We start from the raw sequence: 26,885 nt of genomic DNA on the forward strand, positions 1-26,885 counted from the left end.
TTCCAAATCTGACACAGACAATGGTAAAATCTTTGTCTGCAGCTAAATTGGTAAGGAACTATAGAGATTAATTTCATGGCCTGAAATTGGGTTCATCTTGGCAGTGGATAGTAAAGCCCCAGGGCTGATAGGGGCTTTACTATGTTACAATAGTAAATTTAGTAAATATTCCACTTTGTTGTTGTGTGCCTTCAAGTCATTTCCAACTTATGGGGACCCTAAGATGACCCTGAGAGCCAATGTGGTAGTGGTTTGAGCACTGGCTACAACTCTGGAGACCAGGGTTCAATTCCCACTTGGCCATGATACCCACTGGGTGACCTTGGGCAAATCACAGCTTCTCAGCCTCAGGTGAAGGCAATGACAACCCTACTATGAACAAATCTTACCAAGAAAGCCCCATGATAGGTTCATGGGCACGCAACACACACAAAGGCACGCAACACACACAAAGAAGCCGATCCTGTCACAAGGTTTTCTGGGGCTGAGAGTATGTGACTCACCCAGTCACCCAGTGGGTTTCCATGGCTGAGTGGGGAAATGAATCCTGGTCTCCAGAACTGTAGTCCAACATTCAAACCACTATACCACATTGGCTCTCTAAATATTGTACTATGCAGTGTTTATGTTTCACTCTAAAAGGGCAACCATGTTTAATATTCCACCACACTCTCTGCAATCCTGGAGATATATGAATAGCTAGTTGTAGTTTTAGCTTATCTACGAGGACATGATACTCTATTAGTGATTTCCATTGAGTAATCATTCAGCCTGGGATCAGTAAGAGTAACTCTTCTCCTTCACAAGGGGAATAGTTTCTAGTCTCCTTTTCTTCTTCAGCAGGGGTTTACAGTACAAGCAGGGTCAGATCTAAAAGGTCCTGTTACCACCATCTATCCCAGCCCCATTTAACACTCCTCCTGCCTTTTCCAGGCTAAACATACCCAGCTCCCTCAGTCTTTCCTCATAAGGCATGGTTTCCAGGCCCTTCACCATTTTGGTGGTCCTCCTTTGGCCATTAACATTTGAAAGTACAATATCATCCAAAATCCACAAAATAGTGATATATTTATTTAATCAACCAGAATGCACAGAATACATGATGCAAGTTTTCAAAGCTCCACTGGCTTCTTTGCTGAGCAAAGGTGTTTAAAAAATCATACAGTAGAAAAAAAATTATAAAATGTCAATGTTAGTCACAGGCCTGCATTTTCTCAAAATGTTGTTATTGTGTTGTTCTGTTAAGGGATCTCTGTGCAAGGAGGTCCCTCCTCCTTCTGGCCATGTGCAATGGGAACAAAGCATGCCAAAGCCCAGGAGATAGATTTGAAGTTTCATTAGCAATACAAAAAGGCTATTTCTTCTGAGATCCAAGATGTCTCTGTCCCTTGTGAGGTCACAGACCTCTATGTCAGGCAAAGAACATTGAATCTCTCAAAGGAATCCTCCATGCTTTCACATGAGGAAAATATTAGGTACTGTTTTGGTAAAATGTGCCAAATGCAGTCCTTTTTTAAAATGTTTTACCTTTGTTGGAAGTAGAAACCCCAAATACTGTAGTAAAGTCCCGGTCCATTGACTCTCTCTTTAGATGTTATTATTTAGATGTTATTGTACTTTGCTATATCACCAGCATTGCTATCCCTGAACATATAACATTCAAAAGTTATGTATGATGACACTATACTGATGCTTTGAGTTATAATGTCTAGTTACTTACAAACATTACTTTTAAGGAATTGGCTGGCATTTTGACATTAATATTTGATGCTTTATGCTATTCTTGTATCAACCATAAGGTTTCCCCTCTTTAAAACCTCAGAAATAATAGAAAAAGAGAAGCAGTGCAAAAAGTAATGCAAGTTACCTTTTGAAAACTGCAAGAAGGTAATGGAATGAATTACCTTTCAACTGCTATAAAAAGGAACAAATTACTTTTTAAAATTAGTTTTCCAGCCTATACTAACAGTATACACCAGCACACGTTGTTGTTGTTATTGTTTTTGTTAGGTACCTTCATGCCTTTTCTGACTTATGATAACCCTAAGGCAACCCTTAGCAAGATTTATTTAGAGGATGTTTGTCACCATTGCCTTCCTCTGAGGCTGAGAGAGTGTGACTTGCTCAAGGTCACGCAGTGGATTTTTATGGCCTAGTGAGGATTTGAAGCCTGGTCTCCAGAGTCATGTCCAGTGCTCAAACATTATACCATGCTGACTCTCACTAACCCACATACCTTCAATGGATACTGACTGTAAATTGATGATCTGAGTATGGACCCAAAGCAGCATAAACATACACAAGAGGGATATATCAGTAGATCTGGTGAACCTCAAAGTTTTATTTAGAGAGAAATAAAATGTAATGTGGAGGAGACCAGATAGTTTTTTTGAAGACTGAGGCTGTTCTTCTAAATGTTGAGGAAACAACAGGCTGGTTGGCTGGACTCCTGGTCAGGAATATTTTGTTAGAGGTCCCTCTTGTTCTCTCTTTAAAAAGCCAGTTCATGGATCTGTGAGTGCTTCCAAACAAGGTCTTTATTGTGGAAGTGCACTACCTCATTCTAAGAAGCTGACTGAAGTGCCAGGCATCTTTACTTTCCATTTGCAGACCTCACATGTTTTCCCTTTTTCTTCTTCTGTCTTTTGTCTCTTACCAGACAAAATTCTGTGAGACAAAAGAGGGACTAGCAGCATTATGCCTTTTAATGGTGAGCAGCAAGAGCCCTTTCAGATGGCCTAAAAACCTGAAGGAGCAAAGCAACAAATAACCTAAAGGCACTAGATCTGATCTTGGAAGCCAAGCAGGGTCAGCCCTGGTTAGCACATAGATAGGAGACCACCAGTGAAGGTGCTGTGAGCTATATTTCAGAGGAAGGAGCTGGCAAAACCACCCCTGAGTATTTCTTGCCTAGGAAAATCCTATGAAGTTTATGGGGTCTCCATAAATTGACAGGCAGCTTGAAGACACACACACACACACACACACACATCCTTTGGACACAGCCTGCCTCTGCAGTGACCAAGAGCAATTCCAGATGGAACCTCCTCACACTCAACTATACAGCTATTCCACCTTTTTCTCCTTAATAGATTTTCCACATTAAGTCAGAAGCACTGCGAAAGCTTGGCAGGGTTATAAGAGTGAGTGATGGTGCCATCTAGATTTCTCATCACATTCTGTGAGCAAAGCAGGACAATGGTGTGATAAGAGGCCTTGTCTGGAAGCTCCCCAAGAAAGAAGCCCCAGGATAGACTCAAGGTTTGAGTCTATTCCAAGAGAACTGGTTCATTTTTCCGGTGGTACCACTGAAAGCCATGAAAGAACTAGATGGAATCCTAAAGAATAAAAGATATAGAGCAGAGCACTAAAGTCAGAATCATCCAAGCCATTATATTTCCTATTACCATGTATGAGTGCGAGAGCTTACAGTGAACAAAATGGAAAGAAAGAAAATCAACCCATTTGAGTTGTGGTGCTGGAGAAGAGTTCTGAGGATACCATGGATGGCCAAAAAGACAAACAGATTAAGTCCTTGATCAAACAGATTAATTCCTTGATCGAACAGATCAAGCTAGAAATCTCCCTGGAAGCCAAGATGATCAAATGGAGGCTGTCATAATTTGGTCACATTATGAGACGGCATGACTCATTAGAAAAGATGATAATGCTAGGGAAAGTGGATGGCACTGGCAACAGAAAGAGGAAGACCATATACAGTACTAGATGGATAGACTCAATCAGGGAGGTCATGGGCCTGAAACTCCAAGACCTAAGCAGAGCAGTGGAGGACAGAGGTCTTGGAGATGTCTCATCGACAGGGTCACCATGAGTCAGGCCAACTCAAGGGCAGTTAGCAATGACAACAACCATTGAGTTCCACAGGAGAAGACAAATAGGTTGCCATTTGCAATAAAGTTGAGAGATGGCAAAATCGACCTGCATTACAGACAAGTTACTAGGGCAGAACAATAAGAAAGGTGTGCTGGGTGAGACCAAGCTCATTGTCCTCATGTTAATATGGGGCATAGAATTACTTTTAAATAGCTATTTAATGTGTGAAGAAGGGCTTTCTTTTATCTGTTGACAGTTAGGGCTCAAACAGGCAGCCTCAAAGTTTCAAGTTTTTAATTCTTTTTGTTTTGGCAGTATCTGTTGGAGAAGAGTGCTGAGGTTACTGTGGATGGCCAAGAAGACAAACAAATGAGTCATTGAAGAGATCAAGCCCAAACTCTCCTTGGAAGCCAGGATGACTAAACTGAAGTTGTCATACTTTGGCCATATCATGAGAAGGCAAGAAACATTAGAAAAAATAATGATGATAGAGGCAACAGAAGGTAGAGGGCAACAAAAAGAAAAGAAGACCCCATGCCAGATGGATAGACTCAATCAGAGAGGTCATGGATATGAATTTGCGGGACTTGAGCAGATAGAGGATCTTGGAGAAGTCTCATCCACAGGGTCGCCATGAGTTGAGACTGGCTTGGGAACAGTTAACAACAACCTGAACAACCTGATGGCTTGCATCTAGTCCTCTTTTGAAATATTCCAGGTCCCCCATCACCATGTTTTCCCCCTCCTACTGATCATCTGTCATATCCAGTCTTGTACAACATTTCAGAAATTGATTTTCACCAGTTTAGACTGAGCCCTGTTTAGTATTATTCAGGAGTTACAGTCAAATTGTTAATATTCTTTAGCAATATCATACTAGTTAAATATTCAGATCTTTTTTTTAGTACGAACATTCTTTTTTCCTTGCTTGAAAACAATAGCTGTGTGGCAGCCGCCATCTTTACTGGTTCTGAGACAGTCAAAAACAGAGGAGGCAAGAAATCAGTAGATTTCATTTGAGAAAGTTTACTTTCATTTCTCAAATGAAAGTACTACGTTAATTTCAATTGACATGGGGAGTGGGAATAAAAAGTTTTTGGTAATATGGAGAGCACCCAGAAAATATAGTGGGGCCTCCGCATACGCGGACTTTTTAAAGCGGCTTTGAGCGTACGCGCTCAAGCCGCTGGGCGCGCGCAGGGCAAAAGGGGCGGCGCATCCCATTCAGTTGAATGAGCGCGCGCGCCTGTTGCACCACACGCGCCCCCGTTGCGGCCCGCGCACCTCCACGCCGCCGTGCACGAGCCCCATTGTTTACAATGGGGCTCGAGCATAGGCGGAAATCAGCATACACGGTGGGATCCGGAACGGATCCCCCGCGTATGGCGAGGTTCCACTGTACTTTGAGTTGAAGAAAATATCATATGGATCTCCAAAGTAAACTGGTTCCCCAAAATAAACTGGGAATAAACCTTGACATTTCCTGACACCCTTTTCTCCATCTGGAGGCATGATCAGTTTGAGGGGATACTTCCGTATTGTTAAGGGACAAAGTATTGTTAAGAGACCAAGCATCACCAACAGATACTTAGTATGGGGACCAGAAGAACCATAGGTGATCTCCCCACCCAACACACACATTCTACTGGGTATGATGGAAGTCATTTTACTTATATTAATCTACATAAACAGAGGGAGAGAGAAAGACCAAGGCTGCTGCTGCTGCTGCTGCTGTTGTTGTTGTTGTTGTTGTTGTGTGCTTTCAAGTCATTTCTGACTTAAGGAGACCCTAAGGCAAACCTATCATCGTTTTCTTGCCAAGATTTGTTCAGAGATGAATTGAATGGAAAGCCTTACAAACACCCTGTAAGCAGTGGTGAAAATTAAGATGACAGTAGATTTACTACTAGATAGACCTTAGCTGAAAGCTCTATGTAAATGTGCCCAAGATCCAAATCTCTAAACCTTCTGCATATCACAATACAGCTAGAAAATATCCCCATCCACACAAGAGTTTTTTTAAATCTTTTTAACTGCATTTTATTATTTTAAGTGTGGATCTGAACTGTTTTAATACTTTGATTACCGATAGTTTAATTCCATTTTAATGTTCACTTTTTGTACGTTTTTATCTGTATTGTTCTTTGAAAATGGCAAGCCTCCCTGAGTCCCAATTTTGGTAGAAAGATTGATGAAAAAGAAGATACAAAAAACCACAAGCTAGCCATGTTATCTCCCTGCTCCCAGCTTACACAAGACGCCTTGTAACTTTGCTGCATTTAACCTTGAACAATCATTATTATGGTCATAGACCAATACAAGCATTTAACCTTAACCTTCATGTTGAGAGACTTGTCAATGGGCACCAAGAAAATCTTATGTCCTAGCAAGGATTTGAACCCATGGTTTTAATGCCAAAGCCCTAGTCTTTGGTGGAAGATAGTGAGAGACTTCCATCCATCCTGGATTTAAAATATGGATGTGGCATGCCGACAAGTTGATGTCTTTATGCCAAGCAGGCTTGGACAAAGTTCCAGGTGAATTGAACCTGGAATAGTTATTTTTGCTTTATAGCTTTCAGAATCTTCCAGTCACCATGGCCAAGGCTAGCTGGGATTTTCTGGGAGTTGGAGTCCCAAAATTAATTTTTCCAAGCTCTGGCTGTAGTCTAAAATATGGTCCACTTGAGGTCTTCTGTGATACACTAACTATTCTTAGATGATACAAGAAAGCCTGCCCTGAAGACAGAAAATTTGTTGGAGAGGGCCCTGGGCATACAATTCCAGCTTTGAGAGATAAGTGAGAGAGTGCAGGCATTTCTGGGATTTCTCCATAAACAGAAATATATTGTTAAATAAACTCAAAATTATTGCAGTGTATAGATGGAGCAGTAGTTAACCTGGCAGTAGTAGGATCTAATATGATTATTTAAAAAGCAAGCTTGAATGCATTTTGAAAGAAGGAAAAAGGAAAGACTTTTGAGGCCATGTAGTGAGTCAGAGGAAGAGCTAGAAGGCTAGATCAGGGCTGGAATGTCAGCATAAATCTCCTGGCACTAAACCCAGAAAGGAATGTATAAACCAGAGTCATTGCTGTCTCCTAGCCATATCCCTAGAACCCATGTCAACAGTAATGCTATTAAGACACTGGGCACCTAAGAAGGGCCAGCTTTTGCATACTTTGAAAGTTGCCCAGTTTCATCTCCTACGCAGGCAGGGGGCTGGCTCTCAGACATGTGCTGATGGTGTTCCTCTCCCATGCTGCTCCTATCCATTCTTGGTGCTTGGCAGGCCTGGCTGGTGTGTGTGTGTGTGTGTGTGTGTATTCCTGGGTTCCTTCCTCTCTCTGGATATGAGGCAGCTTCATACCTTCAGCTGGTGCCAGGGAGTTCTGCCAATCCAAACAGGCTGTGTCCCCTCTAGAAGGAATTCACCAAACTTGGGAGAAAAATGGGGGATGTGTCTGCACAGATTCACAAGGATTTATCCCTCTGCTGGGATCTTTCAAAGACTGACATGCTGGACTGGGAGGCTGACTGGAGGAAGACAGAGGGCTAGGTCTGCTCTCAAGATCCCCAGCTTATTTGTTTTTGCTCTTTTTCTTTTTCTTTTTCTTTTTCTTTTTTTTTTTTTTTTTTTGGTGTCCATGAGAGAAATTGCTCAGACTTGCTGAGAATAACACAAGAGCAATTTGCTGATCACCACATTTGCAGCTAATGCCTAAACAAACACAGGAGGACCTTTTCTAGCACCCCGACACCTCTTTGCAAAGCTTTTTGAATGCTGTTTTCATATTTGGTTTGGAAGTTTTAGGCACGATGGTTGACCATTTTTAAACCACTTCATACCCTCCAGATGTCCCAATTTGGCAGGGACAATATTGCTTAATCTTCTGCTACCCTGCTTTGTCAACTGTTTTCACATGTCCCAGTTTCTCTCTCCTTCTCCCACATCCACCCTTTGTCTTCAGCTTGCTTCGATTGGTACAAACCGAGCTTGCATCTTCTTCTGCATTAATAGCTTTTGCCACCTTGACCACTCTCATGACCCCATTTTCACTTGTGAAATGTTGGAGGGTATGTCCTTTTCCCCACAATTATGCACAACTTTTAAAACCCTTTAGCTAACTGTGGCCCGGTACAGATGGGCAGGGAGCGGTGTGCCCGTGCCGATTCTAGGGTTCCAGAGCATGCACCAACCGCACGCTCCGGAACCCTAGTCCGTACGGACTCCATCATCAAGGCGGCCTCCTGTCCACACGGCAGGCGCCATGATGACATCACTGCCATGCAGCATCCGGATGTCACTTCCAGGAAGTGGCGTCATGGCGGCGCCTTTTCCCTTTACAGCGCTGCAAAAAAGCCATTTAGAGCGGCTTCGTTTTGGCAGTGCGTAGGTGCTGCACAGTGTGGTTGCTGCGGCACCAATGATGGGGAAAGACAGGTGGCACAGAGCCGTTCATCTGTACAGGGCCTGTCTGACTGAATGGAAAGGGGGAGCAATGCCAGGCATTCAAATATTGCTGTTATGTGTGGCTTGGCTCCTTTGTGTGAATCAGCTAGAGACCTTTGCTCTGGGGCATGGTTATGACTTATAGTGATCTCTGCCTGTCACCTAGGCAAAGTTAGATTCTGAAGCAAGTGACCAAGGTGACTGCCGGGGAACCTGGCCTGGGTGATGCCTGTTGTGGACTATCTGTTCACCAGGTAAAGTGGGGAAAGTTTACCTTCTCTTGGACAGCTCACCACATTGCATGGCTAGCACTGCATTAACAATCTGTTTTTACTTGGTGGGAAAATGTTCGATATCAGCATTCGTTCAACAAACAGTGTGCCTCTGAATGACTGTAATAAGATCCATGCCTGCAGATTTGTCATCTTAAATGGCAAGCACAAATCCTGCATGAAAATTGTGCATCAATACTGTTGAGTAAGCTACAACTGTAATAAAAATAATGTAGTCAAAAGATGAACAAATGGAAAGGTCTGTGTGTCCAGAATGCTTCATTCCTGAGCTGACATTTTGTCTAAGACCCCTGTGTCGTGCTAGCATTGGGCATTTTGATTTGCAAGAAAATTTACATCATCTGTGTTTGTTCACCAAATTCTGAATGTGCTGATGACTGCAGCGATAACCGATAACCATAACTGATGGTCCTGAGGTTAGTAAATTTTGCTCCTTCCTTGGAGATCTTTAAACAGAGGCTTGATGGCCATCTGTCGGGGATACTTTGATTGAGAGTTCTTGCATGGCAGGGGGTTGGACTGGATGGCTCTTGTGGTCTCTTCCAACTCTACGATTCTATTTTAAGAGGAGATAGCTGAAGGGCAGGACACTCTGGCCTCATCCACTGGCCAGGAGAAAAGGGGCCATTTGGGAGTTGCTTCCCCAAAAGCACATAATGGCATTTGTGAGAATAACCTGAACCTATCTATAAGCTAGAGGAGAAGCTGAAGTTTCACCTCTTCCCTCGCCATTATTTTTTCCCCCTTTTGTAATGGTTGTACACTCGTCCTTCCACATTTGCAGCTTTGACTTTTGCAGATTTGATTATTCCCGGATTCTATTAATATGTTCTTTCTAGTAATATTTAGATCTTCCAGCACAACTCTATGGTCAACTTTAACCAAAAGTTGCACTGAAGGACCTAGAGATTCCTAAAGAGAACACTGTACTAGGCATTTGTAGCTCCTCCACTGCAATTCTATGGTCAATGTCTGGCAGATGTTGACCACAGAGCTGCACTGGAGGGCCTAGAGATTCCTAGAGATGTGTTCTCTCAGGTAGTGTTTTTGTTATTTGTGTTTTCCCACGTTCATGGGATTCCTGTGCCCCTAACTCTAGTGAATGTGGAGGGATGAGTGTATTACACTGTGAGCTTGCAGGCAGGGCCTTTCTTTTCTTTCACTATAAATGTAATACAACAGTCTAGGCACTCTGTTAAATCATCTTTCGGCAAACCCACTTTTTCAGTTTTTGTTTTTGTTAGCAAAATATGTGAGATCTGCTATACATGGATTAATATTTCACTGCCACCTTTTGATGCTTTTGATCTTTATAAAATAATGGAAGCTACCTTTTGCCTGGCCCTCTTAGAATGATTTTGGACATGTATTTGTAGGGGGATATAGAAAAAAAGGGACAACATTAGAGGATCTTGACCTACCCAGCCAATTTTAAACTACCAATTTTAAATTGGCATATTAATCTAATCTGAATGATTTTAATGTGTAGAGCCTGTTTTGATCCTATGTTTGTGTGTTTTAATATATGTGTTTAATTGTTAGATTCATGTTGTATTTTAATCTATGCCATCCCCCATTTTGAGCCATGGGGAGAGGCAAGTAAGAAATAAATTATTATTATTATTATCAGGCTGAGATACAAAAACCAACTGAAGTGAAAACCCAAGTGTGACACTGTGAATTGTTTGTTCTGCAGTTGTTAAAGTGAACATTGTTTTTAGGCTTGGAAAATTTAAATGATTAATAATAAAGATGTCTCATTAAATAAACATCTAGTGAATGCTACTGCATTGATGACCCATGAGAGACTGGCATAGTTTGCTCTTTTGACGAGTTGCTAGCCTATGGATCTTTCTGATGCTGTGTTTCATTGTGGAAGGGCAAGAAGAGGCAAAAGATATGGCTTGAATCTAGACTATCTGAAAGACCTTTATCTCAATTTGAGCCTGGCCATGTTTTCAAGCCCTCAGGGGAGTCCTTTCTCTTATACCACCTTTATAGGCATGTTTGTCGAAGACATGGGCTATTCAGTGGCTGCGCCAGGCAGTGGAATTCCCTCCTACAAAAGTTGGCTCTTCTTCTGTGGTTTTTTGTGAGTTTTTCAGACTATGAGGCCATGTTCTAGAAGAGTTTATTCCTGTTGTTTTGCCAGCAGCTGTGGCTGACATCTTCAGATTGACTGACTGACTGACACACAAAACTATGGAAGCCGGCCATGAAAGCCTTCAACTTCACATTCTCTTTCTGTTCTCTTTTCACTGGCAAGCCTTTGAGTATAGCTATCTGTTGCAGAAGGTCTTTTAACTTGGGTGTGTTAAATTTGTATTTTAATTGTTATTATAATATTTTAACTACCTTTTAAAAAATGGGTTCAAATTAATGTTTTAATATGATTGTTTGATTAACTTTAAAAAAAACTTTAAAAAAACCTTTTGTACTTCTAGTAGTTTTAACTATATTTCATTTTAATTCAGATTATGAGCTGCTGTGGATCTCATATTGGAAGAAAAGCAGGATACTGTATACATTATATTAAAGAGAAGCATCTTTTTGAACTAATGAACTTGTTGCTGTTAATACAGTTCAGATTTTTAATGTTAGAGAATATTGTAAGTTGTTTTTTAAAAATGCTGAAGGACCTACAAATTTCCAGAGAAGTGTTTTCTCTTGGAACATCTAGGTTCTCCAGCACAAGTCTATGGTCAACTTTTGGCAGAGTTGTGCTGGAGGACCTAGAGATTCCTAGAGAGAACTTATTAATCAATACTGCAAATAACCAAATCCGCAAAAGTCAAAGCTGCAAATGTGGAGGGTCAACTGTATTTCTTGTCAAGGGAATGGCTCAAATAGTCAGACACCAACTAGCAGTTTCCAACACCTAGGCATATTCTCCAGTTCCCAAAGCTAAGCACAAAAGATGGTAAATAAAGCTCATCCAAAAACAGAAGATAGAAAGGACAGTTTGAGCTGAAGCCTTCATCTGCGCTGGTCGACTGTGGTTAGCCTTATCTAGACCCAGGGTGACCAGACACACCTTTTCCAGGACACGTCCTACATGTGAACCTTTTGTCCAAGGGGGATTTTAAAACATCTTCCATTTTGAGCACAACCACTGAGTAGCACCACCTTTCCCTTCAAGAAATGTATCTACTTGACAGCTTGTCCTCACTGCAAATAGGGGATAGGATGGATCCTTCTAATGTCCTTTTTCCCCAGCAGCAGCAGCAGACAAGATTCGCACCAATAGCTCAGGGTGCATTTGCATCTCAGAGGGGAAAAAGACAGCAAATATGTTAGGCAATGGAGTGCTTGAAAACACAATGCTAATATCGAAAGAGTTTTTCTCTTAATTTCAGCACAATGGACAAATTAAAGTAATAGTTTAAATGTAGATACATTATAGGATTTTCTCACTGAATTGAGAAAGTGCTTTGGGCTCGTCTTGGGTACTGTGCACCTCAGTGGGCTGGCATTTGCTATTGCAATTCAGGCAACAAACTTGTTGGTCTGTCCCTAGCTTGAGTTGTACACATCTGGCAACTTAGAGAGCTGTACTGTTTTTACTCTGGTTTCAGCACCTAGTTTATCACATTCTACATTATTTGGTCTGGTTTGTTGAGTGCTTAAAAATTATGATGAGAAGAGTGGTAATTTTGGGGGAAATGAACTTTTCCTATTGATTCTGCCCATTGCAGTTCAGTTTGTGCTTCCATTTTGGGGTGGTTGACTTGATAAGGAAGACTGAAAGTGTTCGCATTAATGTTCTGGTTCACACTAAATGCTTAGTTATAAGCAGATTCTTTTTATAGTGCACATAGCATCTGCATGTTTCCTGGTCCTAACTATAGGTTTATTTGTTTTTTTATAATGTACAAAATACAGAGACATGCTAACTCCCACTCAGACGTAGCAAATGTATTTTATCACTGGACAAGATGTGACCCTCCAGATGTTACTGGACTTCAACTCCAAGCTTTCTTACATCTGGCTATGCTGGTTAGGATTGGTAGGAGTTGACATCTGACAACATCCAGAGGACAGTGTGCTCCATCAATCCTGAACCAAATGATCTAGTTTAATTAAAACAGTACAAATGGAGGATTCAGGAATTAAGTGGGGTAGTATAAAAGAGCATATGCAAGTTGCCTGACTAGCAGCCATTGGAAAGCCTCTGCAGGCTCACCAAAACACTGAATATATGCCACAATGTTTCAGAGTCCTAAATTCCTAAATTCAGAAGCCATTGCACAGAACAGATATGAAGTTTCAGCAATACCATGCATACATTCAATAAGAACATAGACAGGGGGTTGTTGTGATTGCAACAGCAAATCCCCCCCCTTGCCTTGTGCGCAGCATCATTTAGGCACTGCACATAATGAGCATCATCATGGCATGTGCCGTGTAGATAGGCACACGTCAAGATGGCGCCTGGGCAACGTGGTAAGGTCTTTGAGCGTGCGGACGCTCAGCCTTTACCGTGCATACAGGCCGACACAAAGTGCAGGTCTGTGCTGCCCTAAAGAAAGAGTAAGAAGGAGACCAAAGATGTGGATCACTAATTTTGCAGACACTGATTTATTTATTTAAATATTTCTATCCTGACCCCAAATCAAAAAGTCTCAGGGAAGCACAGAGGTGAAACTAATACCAACAGGTTAAAATAATTAAAAACAATAAAAAGATACAGTTGGCCCTTCGTATACACGGATTTTTTATACATGGATTCAAGCATACACAGTTTGAAAATCTTCCAAAAAAAGTATAAATTTCAAATATCAAACCTTGATTTTCCATTTTTTATAAAGGACACCATTTTGCTATGTCACTATATTTAATGGGACTTGAGCATACATGGATTTTGTTATACACAGGGGATCTTGGAACCAAACCCCAGCATATAACAAGGGTCTACTGTATTTAAAATAGACTAATAAGCCTTTATTAATAAGCTAAAATAGGTTTAAAAGATTAAAATACAGTCATCCCTCCATATTTGCAGCTTTGATATTTGTGGATTTGATTATTCACAGAGTTCATTAATATGTTCTCTCTAGGACTGTCTAGATCCTCCAGTGCAACTCTGTGGTCAACTTTAACTAAAAGTTGCACTGAAAGATCATTTGTAGCTACTCCAGTGCCATTCTATGGTCAGTGTATGTTGAATATTGACCACAGAGTTGCACTGGATGACCTAGAGATTCCTAGAGAGGTGCCCTCTCAGGTAAAAACAGTATTTTTGTTATTTGCGGTTTTTCCATATTCACGGGGGTCTTGTTCCCCTAACCCTAGCGAATAAGGAGGGACAACTGTAATTGAAAAAAAAAAACTATGCATAGTATTTGAACTAAATATGTGAGGCCCAAAAGGTTTGATAAACAGCCAGGTTTTAACGTGACACCAAAATGAAACCGGACTTGGTGCCAATCAAGCCTCCAAGGCATCCCCTAATTGCAATGTCACAACTGAGGGGTCATCCACATGAACCAAAAGGCCTGGTTTGCCCCTGGCCTCACATCAGCTAGTTCAGACAATGTAGACCAAAATCTTGGGGACAGGATTGGGTTTGATCCTGCCTGTCCAGACATGGATCCAGAGGATACGGTCTGACTCTGGAGTAAAGAGTCTTTACCTCGGGTTAAAATGCCCTTGGTTTTGCATGTAGTTTCTAGGAAACTCTGTGGCAAACCAGGGCTGTTCAGATGCCACCCCATGCTCCTTACTTTGCTGGCCATCAGTCCTATTGAGAAACCCCACAATCACCATGACTGATATGGAAACAGGGCACCTGGCCGCATGAGTGCAGCCAGGCACCCCATTTTCACATCAGAAACAGCTACTGGGAGGCTTCTCAGCCGGATCGATAGCCAGCAAAGTAAGAACAATGCGCTGGTTCTGGAGCCCAGGTCTGCAAAGTGCTTTTCTGCATGGTATTCAATATTCGAAACTGCTGTTTTAACTGTTTCAAAACTGGATTCTAGCTTTGCTTTTAGGACTTTTTAATGAGTATTTTATTGTGTTTTTAAAATGGGTTCCCCCCCCCCAAATCTTTGCATTATTTTAATTGGTTTTTATCTGTTCATCACCTCAGGAGCCCTTGCAGGCAGTGGGAGGCAATACAGAAATACTTACCAGTAAAATAAATACTGTGATACATAATAAAAACTTATCTACATATCAACTCTATTAGATAGGTTTGGCTGACTCAGTTATTAGATAGGTTTGGCTGACTCAGTTATTCAGTGAGCTGAACTCAGGTTATTGTGGATCCAGTCTAATACCTTCCCCACTAAAGCACATGGTCTCTCTATAAAAATATTTGTGTGTTGGGGGGGAATGTTTTTAAAGCATCACAAAATATATGTCTAATGTGCCTTTTTATTTTAAAAAGAGAAGAAAGTGGATTAACCACTTTGTTTGCAGCCTTCATTGTTATAGATTTACACTTCAAGACGTACAAGCAATAAATGGTTATAGTTTCAGCTTTTGTTCATGCTCCCACAGTGTTGATGGAGCACTGATCTCAAATGGTTTTACTGTCACAGATTGTCCCATGTTTTAATCTTTGCATTTTTCTCCAAGACAGGGAAGCGAGATGACAGAACACTATCATAGAATAGCTTCAGAAAAACAAGCAACTGCATATTATGCAAAATAAACATTTGTATGCTAAAGGTCCCAAACACACTGCAGAAATAATCCAGTTTGAAACTACTTTAACTGCCCTTGCTAAATGTTAGTGAATTCTGGGAACTAATTCGCAGGATTCCCTAGCACTGAGCTAGGGCAGTTAAAGGATCTGAAACTGGATTATTTCTGCAGCGCATTTTGGACCATAGATAACAAACAACCACATGGTATGCACAGCTGTCATTTGTCACAACAAGAACAGTACAAGTCATGGCAAAGTTTCCAGAACTTAGAAAAAAATAGTTTTTTAGGAGTACAGCTCTCAAACTCCAGCAGCATGTCTGGTCACAAAAAAGTAGTTTTTCAGGTTTTACTTTAATAAAAACATCTTAATTATCCCAGGTTAAGTAGGGTTTTTGGTAGCCACCCCCCAAAAAAAATTAACCAGGTGCATTCAGGATGCATGTGAACAATGGAGATGCAACCTGGATTCATCATGGATTCTATTTTCACCCTAACTTCTCAAATAGATTCCACTGGAGTTAGCCAGGAACACCAAGTGTATTAATGTCCAATAAAGTTCCAGCACAGATAGTGGTAATACCCTCAATACATTTCAACCAGATTCAGGTTGCACTTAACAATGAGAGTCATATGCATCCTCTATAAAACAATAAGCCAAGTCTATAGCATTGAGCTAGTAGGTTTGCCAGATAGTCTAATACCCAAATCTGCAGAAGACTACTCATATGCCTTGTCACAATTTCTGGAAAAACAGGACTGGTTGAAGACATTTTACAACCTGCAGTAAAAGGCAAAATGGCAGCCAGCCATTTCCATGTGCAGAAGCTGACTATAATGACAACTGAATCTTATTTCACCACTGGAAACAAGGCATGTGCCATCTCAGGTGGCTGCTCAACTTCTCCTAAGGGAAGATAGGCAAACCACAATGGAAAAGAAGACAATGTTCTCTCATATAGAGGAGGAGTTGCAAATGCAAGAACTGAAGAAGCTTAGAATAGCTGGCTATTCTCTGGCTAAGGCAGCCCCATTTATTTAATTGTCTGGAAGCAAAATACCTTCCAAGAGTTTTTGTTAAAAAGTTATTTCCATAGCTAATGACAATGATACTTTGTAGCATATCTAGATATTAGAATCTTCTGGTTTTCCTAATTACAGTAGCCCCTCCGAATTAGCGAAGGATCCATTCCAGACCATCCCCCCATGAAAATGGTGACTCGCAAATATTTGAGACCCATTGAAAATAATGGTGCATGCACCCAAGGTGCACATGTGGGGCTGCACACAGTCATGCGCTGCCATTTTATCTCTCGCTGCTTGTCCCTCCCATGAAGAGTGAGACTGCAGACTCCAAGTCCACGAAAAGGGAGGGACAGGTGTATTATATTAGCATCTAAGCCAATGGTTACAATGCTAGAAGAAAATACCTACAAAATAGCCACCACATGAAGTGGTAGCAGACTCCTGTTCTGTGTTGGTGGTCAATTGTAGCTACCGTTGTGAGTTAAGTATGCAAAAGTTACTGCAAGTGGGTGAAGAAGTGCTTAGTGCTGAAATACTGTGTTTGGCAAGGCTGTAAAGAACTATCTGAATAGATTAGAAAGCTGGGCCAAAACTACTAAAATGAATTTCAACAGGGAGAAATGTAAGGTACTGCACTTAGGCAGAAATAAATGAAATATATAGATACAGGATGGGGGATACCTGGCTTAACAAGAATACATGTGAAAGGGATTTAGGAGTCCTAGTAGACCACAAGTTGAACATTAGTCAACAGTGCAATGCAGCAGCTAAAAAAGGTCAATGCAGTTCTAGGTTGCTTCAACAGACATATAATGTCTAAATCAAGGGAAGCAATAGTGCCTCTCTATTCTGGCTTGATCAGACCCTAGCTGGAATAATAGTGTGTCCAGTTCTGGGCACCACAATTCAAAAAAGATGTTGACAAATTGGAGCGTGTCCAAAGGAAGTTGATCAAAATGGTGAAGGGTCTGGAAACCATAAAGCCCTCTAAGGAGAGACTTAGGGAGCTGGGGATGTTTAGCCTGGAGAAGAGATAGTTGATATGATAGGCCTGTTTAAGTGTTTGAAAGGATGCCATATTGAGGATGGAGCAAGCTTGTTTTCTGCTGCTCCAGAGAATAGGACATGGAACAATGAATACAAGCTCCAGCAAAAGAAACTCCATCTCAACATTAGGAGGAACGTCCTGACAGTAAGAGCTGTTCATACTCCCTCAGAGAGTAGTGTATTCTCCTTCTTCGGAGATCTTTAAGCAGAGGCTGGATGGCCATCTGTCAGAGGTGCTTTGCTTGTGAGTTCCTGCATGGCAGAATGGGGTTGAACTGGATGGCCCTTGTAGTCTCTTGCAACTCTATGATTCTATCTTTTTTTGACTACAACACCAAGAATGTACACAAGGCGAGCTTGCTGGGGGATTCTGGGAGTTGCTGTCTAAAGGTACCCCTTTGAAGATCCCGTTTGGTTGCTCCAGTTTGTACTTAACTGAAATCTAGATAGACTTGATAACTCTCTGCAAGGTATTAGATAATCTGATGATAAAATAACATATGAGTTTTTATGGTGGAGAGGATCTAGGTTGTTCAGCGTAAAGGGTGAAAATTAGAAGTTTTTGTGAAACAGACTGGCTCATTCTCAGTGATACATGTTTGCAGAATAAGATAGTTACAAATTCAGTTATTTTTTATTATTTCAGTCAGAGAAGAGTTTAATCACAAAACCAGACTGATTCTTCCCACCTCTAATTCCCAGTTAAAATGCACTGACAAAATAGAGATTACTAGAATTTTTTTTTATTTTTTAGCCTGAAGAAATAAAATACATTTGCACTTGTAACCAAGTTTGCTGTCACATTAATGGTGGCTCATTAATAGTGCAGCTCAAAAGACTGTAAACTCCTGTATCCTTAGAAACAGCCAAAATTCTGCTGCATTTGTAGTGGAAACAGGGTGGCAACATAACACATGTCAAGGATACCCAAGTTTTGAATAGCACTGTTTTCTTACGGGGGCTTTAGAGAAACTCGTTGTTCAAGAAAGGATGCTGATTTCACTCCTCCTATTAGGGAAAAAAACCCTATGCTCATGTGTAATGTAGGGAGCCCTTAACTTTGCTGTGGCTGTGAAATGATAGAGGTGGAGGGATCTGTCCCCTCTGGGGTCTCAGGGCAGTCAGGGTGTGCCTGCAAGATGCACACCCTGCCAAACCATGCCTTATATAGAACCAGCCTACAAAGAAACCCCAAAAGTGACCATATATGGTGAGTCTATTGCTGCCCAGACTCCAGCAGCAGAGTGGGGAGTGCTGGCCAGGACGGTAGCTGAGGAATGCAGCTGGGAAGGAGAGGGAAGGGACTGGTCTTTTGATGGAGCCAGTGCTCACAGTGAGCCCTGGGAGGTAAAGGATGCAAAGATGGGAAAGCCGAGCAACAGGGTTTAAGGGGTATGTCGAGGAGCATCTACGCTCCCTAATCAATCACAGTGTTTCAGAAGTATAAGCCATTTTAAAATCTTGAGTCACACCATTTGCCCATCTCATTTCACTTCTGGCTGCAGCCCTCTGGGGTTTCAGACTGGAATACTTTCCGGTCCTACTGGGAGATTCAAAGTATTGAACAGAGACCTTTTGTAGGCAAAGTGTGGGCCCAAGCCCTTCCCATCCACATGTGAATGTTTCATATGATCTAAAAAGTCCCTCCCTTCAGATTTGCAGCCCTAAAAATGCTCCCATTCATGCTTCTAGGCTAGTGTTGAGATCCCCAACTGTACTATGAGAAGCGACTTAGGGAGCTGGGTATGTTTAGCCTGGAGAAGAGAAGGTTAAGAGGTGATATGATAGCCCTGTTTAAACATTTAAAGATATGCCTTTATTGAGGATGCAACAAGCTTGGCTAGGACCTGGAGCAATGGATGCAAACTACAAAAAAGAGATCCCACCTCAACATTAGGAAGAACTTCCTGACAGTAAGAGCTGTTCAACAGTGGAAGATGTTGTCTTGGAGAGTGATGGAGCCTATTTTTGGGAGGTTTTAAAACAGAAGCTGGATGGCCATCTGCTGTGGGTGTTTTGATTGTGTATCCGTACATGGCAGAATGGGGTTGGACTGGATAGTTCCTGAGGTCTCTTCCAACCGTATGGAAAAGATTCTATGATTCTAACACTGGCTCTCTCCAATAGGACAATAGGATTCCAGTAATGAGTCCCACCATTTGCCCATGTTCCCCTGCTCCCTCCACTTCCAGCTGTATAGGATTGGCAAGGGGCACAGGAGAAAAGAAAAAAGCTCCTCCAGTTGAGAGGTAGAGAAATAATCAATGAGAAGGCTTGCCAAGCCACACAACAGCTTCCCATGCTAGGGGCAGATGCAAGGCTGCTAACTACACCACAACATTTTAAGGCCTGAGCAACAAACCACTGTAGGATGTTGTTCTGTGTCATCCTTCTTGGAATATATAGAAGCTCCACTAGAGCATGACTGAATTCACTTCTGTGAAACTTGTGCAGGAGAATGTTCTGCTGAATCATGTCCCATGCAGTACTTCAACTGTGGGAAAGCAATGAGGGCCCCATCCTCCTACTTCCTATTATTTCAATCACACATAAGCTGCATTCAAGTCACCAGTCTTATGGTGACTTGATGAATTTCATAGGGTTTTCTCAGGTGAGGAATCCCCAGAGGTGGTTTTGCCAGTTCCTTCTTCTTAAATATAGCCTACAGCACCTGGTATTCATTGGTGGTCTCTCATTCAAATACGTCACCCTAAGGCACCAGATCCCATCTGCTCTTGGAAGTTAAGCATGGTCAGCCCTGTTTAGTACTTGGTTGGGAGACTCCACTAAATACTTCAGAGGAAGGACCTGTCAAAATCACCTCTGAGCATTCCTTGCCTATGAAATTAATGTGGTCACCATAATAGGCAATTAGAACAGGCACAATCCTACACAACCCATGAAATAAGCAGTTGCACTTTTGGAGGTAGGGCAAGAGTGGGTTCTTATTCAGGATCACACAAGTCCTGTTGACACAATATAAACACAATGTAAATCATTGTGCAAGCAGTTTGCACCGCGTAGTTGGTTCTTTAAGCACAGTCCTCAGCCATAAGTATGGAGTAGGACTGCCTGTCGCTAATGGGAGAGTGCTTGGCCATACCATCCATTACCACACTATCTGTTACACAAAGGTACAATCCAGTAACTCCAACTGAAATGTGGCATAATTGGACACCATATTGTCCTCCTATCCTGCTCCCTGGACCTCCTCCGAAAATGAAGAGGACACCACAAAAGAGAAAAGCTCTATGTTCTTCTCTTTGTTGTATGCCTTAAAGTCATTGCTAACTTATGGTGACCCTAAGGTGAACCCAGTATGGGTTTTCTTGGCAAGATTGGTGGTTCAGAGGAGGTTTGACACTGAGGCTGAGAGAGTGTGACTTGCTCAAGGTAATCCAGTGGGCTTACATAGTCGAGTTGGGAATCGAACCTTGGTCTTCAGTGTCACAGTCCAACACTCAAACCACTACACCATGCTGGTTCTCCTGTGTCCTTCACCCCTTGTAACTGAAGACATGGTGTACTCAGACTCCCACACACACCCAACTCCAAATGATGCAATAGACTAGGCAACTGAAGCAGCCAGCTCACTATACCTCTGAAGATGTCAGTAATGGGCTGTAAGAGTCCTATCACAGCAAAGCCTTCAAGACTGTCCCCCTGTATTAAGCACTCATCTCAAGTGCTCTGGGCTGATCTAGCTGGGTCTGGATCCCCTTGCTCAGCAATAACTGCAAAGATGGACTCTTCCACTGCAACCCTCAGTGTGTGTATTGAGGGCGCATAGAACTTAGAGGAAATAGGCATAGGCCTAATCAGGGTTGCAGCTATGTGTGGGGGTGGTTGTTGTTATGATAGCATTGTCCACAAATAAGAATTCTGCCCCCGCCCCCCAATTTTTTCTTCAGTCTCCAATTGCTAGCATTACAGAAAGTGGGACACTGAAAATTATTCCTTCTCAGGACTATTCTCTTGCTGTGTTGGCATTCTCTTAGGAATAGGGCCTGCCCATTTGCTTTGGAAACTTAACTGTATTTCCAAATATTCAACTGAGGTTTTAAGTCACTGCAATGCTATCAATTTGGGAATTTATGGAAAAATTCAAGGCGGTGGCGGGGGGGGGGGGGTTCTTATTTGGGAGGAGCAATGAACTTGCATCCCTCCTCCCACTGTCAATAGCTACAGATCCAGGTCTGGTCAATCCTGGGATGGGAAACTGTTTGGGATTCTCTCCATATGTGCAACGCACACATACCCCTCCTCAAGTTTCATGGTGTAAGAAAGGTGGGGTATAAAATAAATGTATTCAAACTAAATTTAAAAATAAATAGGAAAAATAAGAAATCAGGATGGCAACCTTCACATATACATTGGATTAAGTCCTATTGAATGTGATGCTTTCTTAAGGGAAAACAAGAGAAAGTGTTTCTTCAAGCAGAGGTATCAGAAAGTATGGACTATCCTTAGAAGAATGTGTGTGTGTGTGTGTGTGTGTGTTGTACCTTCTAGTCATTTCTGACTTATGCCAAGCCTAAGGCAAACTTATCACGGCAAAATTTGTTCAGAGGAAGTTTGCCATTGTCTTCCCCTGAGGCTGAGAGAGTGTGACTTGCCCAAGGTCACTCCCAGTGGGTTTTGTGGCCATGCTGGGAATTGAACCCTGGTCTCCAGAGTTGTAGTCCAACACTCAAACCACTATGCCACACTGATATCTGAACACAGCTTCTTCCAGTATGACTGCAATGATGGGGCCTTTTTGGGAATGTTTTTAATTCTGTTGGCCTTTCTGAATTTGTGGTTGTTCTCAGGCATGAAACTCAAACTGCAGTTCTATACCCACTTACCTGAAAATAAGCCTCATTGAATCCACTGGGATATTTCTGTGTAAATAGGCATAGGGTTGTGCTCTTGATGGCGTTATAAAAGCCTAAACTGTCCAGAATGCTCATTACAAAAACTTCTCTTTCACAACAATCAGACCATAACCTAAGCAGCATTGAGAGACTGAATAACAGTTACGGTGTACGCTTGGCTGGTTCATGATGGTAAGTCCCTTTATCTCAGCAGTTTCATATCTGCAAAATGGGTATAAAATGATCTTCCACGCAAGAATAAAAACATTGTCATCACTAAAGGCTGCAAAGGGATCTTATAACACATTTGAGACTATTTCAGACTGACATGGCTATGTCTCCGAATCAAAGGTTGTTGAACATGGCAAACTTGGTTGTCATACACTTGTTCTTTCTTAGTTCTAGTCCATCTCTTGTTTGAAAAGGTGAATACTGGCTATGAACATGAACAAATGAGTGCCTGGTTCATATTTGGCTACTACCACAAACACAGTACAGGGCCATAGGCAAGCAACCATTTTCCCAGCCTCAGTAGTCCCATCCACAATATGGGGATATAGTCTCAGGTGCAAAACACATTGCAGAAATGATCCAGTTTGCTTTAACTGCCCTGGCTCAATGCTATGGAATTCTGGGAATTATAGTTTTGTGAGACATTTAGCCTTCTATGTCAGAGAACTCTGGTGCCACAGTAAACTATAGTTCTCAGATTCCCTAGCATTAAGACAAGGCAGTTAAAGTGGTTTCAAACTGGACTATTTCTGCAGTGTGGTCTACAAAATGTGTGTTGTAAGGTTTATTGCATCTCACACTTGAAATGCGTTATACAAAAGCAATGATTTGGTTTAGTTTGATGCCCCCATTCCTCCTATAGATAATCAGCCCCACTCCATAGCTTCTGGTGTCTGCCACTCCTGCCTCAGGAAACTGGGATTGACTCCGACTGTGATCATTTGCAGTAGTCTGTGCCTATAATTAAATAACTATATTGCCTACAAGATCTTTTAAAAACTGACCATTTGTATAAATAACTAAATTGTCTCAAACTGAAAATCCTAGAACATAAAAAAACCAGTTGCCACATTAAATTTGGTTTTGCTTGTCCATTCCAAAATCCTTCACAATTTATTATGTGAAACTATGGAATATATATTTTAATTACCTGGAATTACACCCTGAATGTGGAGCCTCTTCTGTCCTGACCCCTTTGACTAGTCTGTCCTTTCCCAACAGTGCCCTCTAGAAGACTTGTACTATAAAGACCATCACTCTGTCACCTAGTGGATGTAGCTGAAGACATTTGGAGAGCACCAGATTAAGGAAGACAGCACTAGCCACTAGATGCCCTGAAGCTCTAGGCTCTGTTACCTGTGGACATCCTGGTGCCTCAGTAAACTGATAAAGGATCATTCACACATTCTTGTTTCTAGCACAACAAGACTCTCACTCACGCATTCTGGGTTTGTTCACGCTATGGAACCGCATCTGTGAGCATTTCGGCAAGTTCAGTTGCTCACAGGTGTCAGTACTCGAATAAAGATGGTGTTGATGATGCAAATGTATTCAAAGCACATTCAAGGTATGCTTAGTTTTATCCCGGTTTATCCCGGATCTATTCACATTGGTTATTCACACAGCTGAGAATCTGAATCTTTAGAAAAACTCCGAAAAAAACTAGGTCAATTATTCAAGGTTAAGTGGGGTTTTTGGCCGCTCCCCCCCAAAAAAACCCTTAATCAGATGCATTCAAAATTCATGTGAACAACAAAGATTCAACTCAGATTCTATCTAGATTATTTTCACTGTCTGAATAACCCTACAGTCTCCACCCCTGGGACTAAGAACCACCATTCCATGGAGCGCATCCTCCAATGCTAAGTCTGCACCACCAGCAGCAGTGTTGATCTTACCTTATTCTTGACTTCAGCTGACATGCCATAAGTGGGGCCTCTGTTGAAGTGTGTCGCAGACATGTTGCGCACGTGTGGCGGTGCTGCTGTTCCTCAGTGGGGTTGGGTGCTTTCCTTGGTGCACGTTGAGTCTGCCTCTCCTCTGGCTTTCCCTGCAACTTTTAAAAACTCTTTGCTCTCCGGCTCTCCCCCTTCTCCCATCTGATGGGGAGTCCTTCCATTGGCCAGCCTGCGTGGCCAATCGCCACCTGCCAGGGATGCTGATGTCAGCCTGTTGGTATTAAGAAATGATGGTGTCATTTTTTCCGCCTTGGGGGGCTTGGGGGGCATCCAGTTCTGCCGCTCACTCGATTCCCTAAGATATTCTAAATATTTATAGAAGCTTGAACCTGTGAGAAGTGGGGACATATTGATGGGATGGGATCAACTGGCAGAGCATCCCCAGCCCACGACTGACTGGCAGAGCATCCCCAGCCCTTCTCCCCCTGCCTTGAGTGCCATTGCCTCCTGTCTCTCTTGCGCACTACTTCTGTGTGCTTCTCTCTCTGAGTTTTCTGCTCAGGCCTCCCTCCCTCCCTTCCAGCACCTTTCCCAAGGAAAGCATCTATGCCACTCACTTTCCTTTTCATGCCTCAAAACCCCAAAAGAACAAGCTAGAAAAACAGAGCCCAGTCATTCAGGGGGCAGCCCTCTGTTTGCTGTCTGGCTGGGCCTCCCTGACCCTTTCTGCACCAGTTCCCTTTGCTTCGTCATCTTATTTGGTATTTTCAACTCACATGTTGCTTTGGCAGCTGGCTTGGCTCCTTTTCTTTCCTCGCAAAAGAACTTTTTCCCTCAAAGAATCTGCATGGAACAGAACAGTTTAACTTGACACTTTTCCCCACCAGCAGCTGTGAAACAGATCTGACTCTATAGACTTAAGGAGTCCAATGTTTCTAGATAAGAAACCCTTACCAAATGTAGCTCCCTGCCTGTGCCTAAGAATTTAGGCTGGGGGGGGGGGGGCTGAGGGTGCGGGAACTGACAAACAGCACTTGACTGAAGAACTTATTGGGATTTCTTGAAAAGAGCACTTAGTGTCTGCTGCTGCTGCAGCTGGAAAAAAGGCAACTAATCTGCTATACTTTTTTAAAACAATCAGTGAACAGATTTCAGGAAGCAAGCATGAGAGGAGACAGAAAAGCAGATTTAGCAACATGCTGCTGGGGAGCAGTTCTTTGCAAGTTTAAGGACAATCTCCCCATTAAATAAACCGTAAAATTATTTTAAAGGAGGAATAGATTTTTCACAGCATCCCAGCCACTAGGTATTGAACCTCACATATCTTGCTCCTTTCAGAGATTCCAGGGCCCTTGAAAAGGATGAGAAAGAGGTAGTTCTCATCTCATAAATATGTGCAGCTCAGTTCAACAGACATGTTCTGGAGATATGGCAAGGCACTCTGCCTGGGTCTACATTTTGGCCACAGCATTTTTGTTGGACATCACTGCTGTCAGGCTGGGTATAAAAAGTGGGTGAGGCATCTGTTCCCAGCTGTGCTGTTCCCCTTTAAAACACATGGATCAGAGCCAGGAGAAATCTTGAAAGGAGTTCCCTCAAGCATACAGCCCCATTCCACAAGCATACAAAGGGCCTGCTTGGATTGAAAGCTACATAAACATCTGTCACAGCAAGCAGGATTACACTTGGTCCTTGAAGAATGAAATTACAAAGGAAGGCTAGAAAGAAAAACTGCAGAATTGAATTATATTCACAAATTTCAAGCCATTAGCAGAGGTATGAAGAAAGGCAATGGCTTCACGGCACACCATGTATATTAACACAAGAGTCCTTGCCACTGAATATATCTGTATAACAAAACAAATCTTCTCAGAGAGTTTTGAGCCCTAGGAAACTGACTTTTTGTGAGCAGATTTATTATTTTCACACATCAACACTAACTGACTACAGTAATTTTCAAAGAAATGTGGCAGCACCTTTAAGACTAACTAGTTTTTATTTTTGTGTGTACATTTGTGGATATAAACAGCCTACTTCTTTGGATGATTACAGAGTGCAAGTTTCTTCAGAGGGGTGTTGCCATTGCCTGCTTCTGAAGCTGAGAGAGTGTGACTTGCACAAGATCACCCAGTGGGTTCACATGGCCAAGCCAGGATTCAAACCTTGGTCTCCAGAGTCATAGTCCAACACTCAAACCACTATATCATGCTGGCTCTGTTGTTGTGTGCCTTCAAGTAGTTTTGACTTATGGCGACCCTATCACAGGGTTTTCATGCTGCATGAGACTAACACAGCTACTTTTTTAAAAACTACCTGGGCTATTGTGTTGTCCAGGCTTTTTCTGAAAGCCCAGGTAGTTTAGCATTCACTTAGGAAATCCATAAAATACCCATGGTTGAACACAAGTTTTAAATGAGAATGAAGTTCAATAATGTCTCCCTTGCTTCAATTCCTCTCACAGCTTATCTGTAGTTTCAGACCCATGGGGCATTGAACCCCACAGCTTATAACATACAAACAAATCCCAAGTCATCTTGTGCCTTGCCTCCCCATTTCTGAATGGTTCTAGTCACCTATCAATTTATGGGGACACCATGAATTTCACAGGGTTTTCTTAGACAAGGAATTCTCAGGTGGTTTCGCCATTTCTTTCTTCTGAAATATAGCCTATGGCACCTGGTATTTGTTGGCAGCCTCACATTCAAGTACTAACCAGAGCTGACCCTGTTTAGTTTCCAATATCAGACAGGATCTGGTGCCTTCGGAGTATTTAGGCACTCCTCATTTTTACATGGACTAAGTTTTACATTGTTCATT

General features: G+C 42.1%; 1 protein-coding gene across 1 annotated transcript in view; it reads right to left on the minus strand.

Annotated features, from left to right (window-relative positions):
- The window catches only part of CNN1 (calponin 1), a 106,411-nt gene that overhangs the window by 19,465 nt on the left and 60,061 nt on the right, over positions 1–26,885 (minus strand). Inside the window, exons 2-3 of the mRNA XM_042448439.1 lie at positions 24,845–24,911; positions 24,069–24,339 (exon numbers count right to left, since the gene is read on the minus strand). Coding sequence (XP_042304373.1) covers positions 24,069–24,131 — 63 coding nt within the window. The 5' untranslated portion in view covers positions 24,132–24,339; positions 24,845–24,911. The remainder of the gene's footprint in view (positions 1–24,068; positions 24,340–24,844; positions 24,912–26,885) is intronic.

The sequence above is a fragment of the Sceloporus undulatus genome, chromosome 2 (assembly GCF_019175285.1).
Source record: "Sceloporus undulatus isolate JIND9_A2432 ecotype Alabama chromosome 2, SceUnd_v1.1, whole genome shotgun sequence".
In the NCBI taxonomy this organism is placed as follows: Eukaryota; Metazoa; Chordata; class Lepidosauria; order Squamata; family Phrynosomatidae; genus Sceloporus; species Sceloporus undulatus.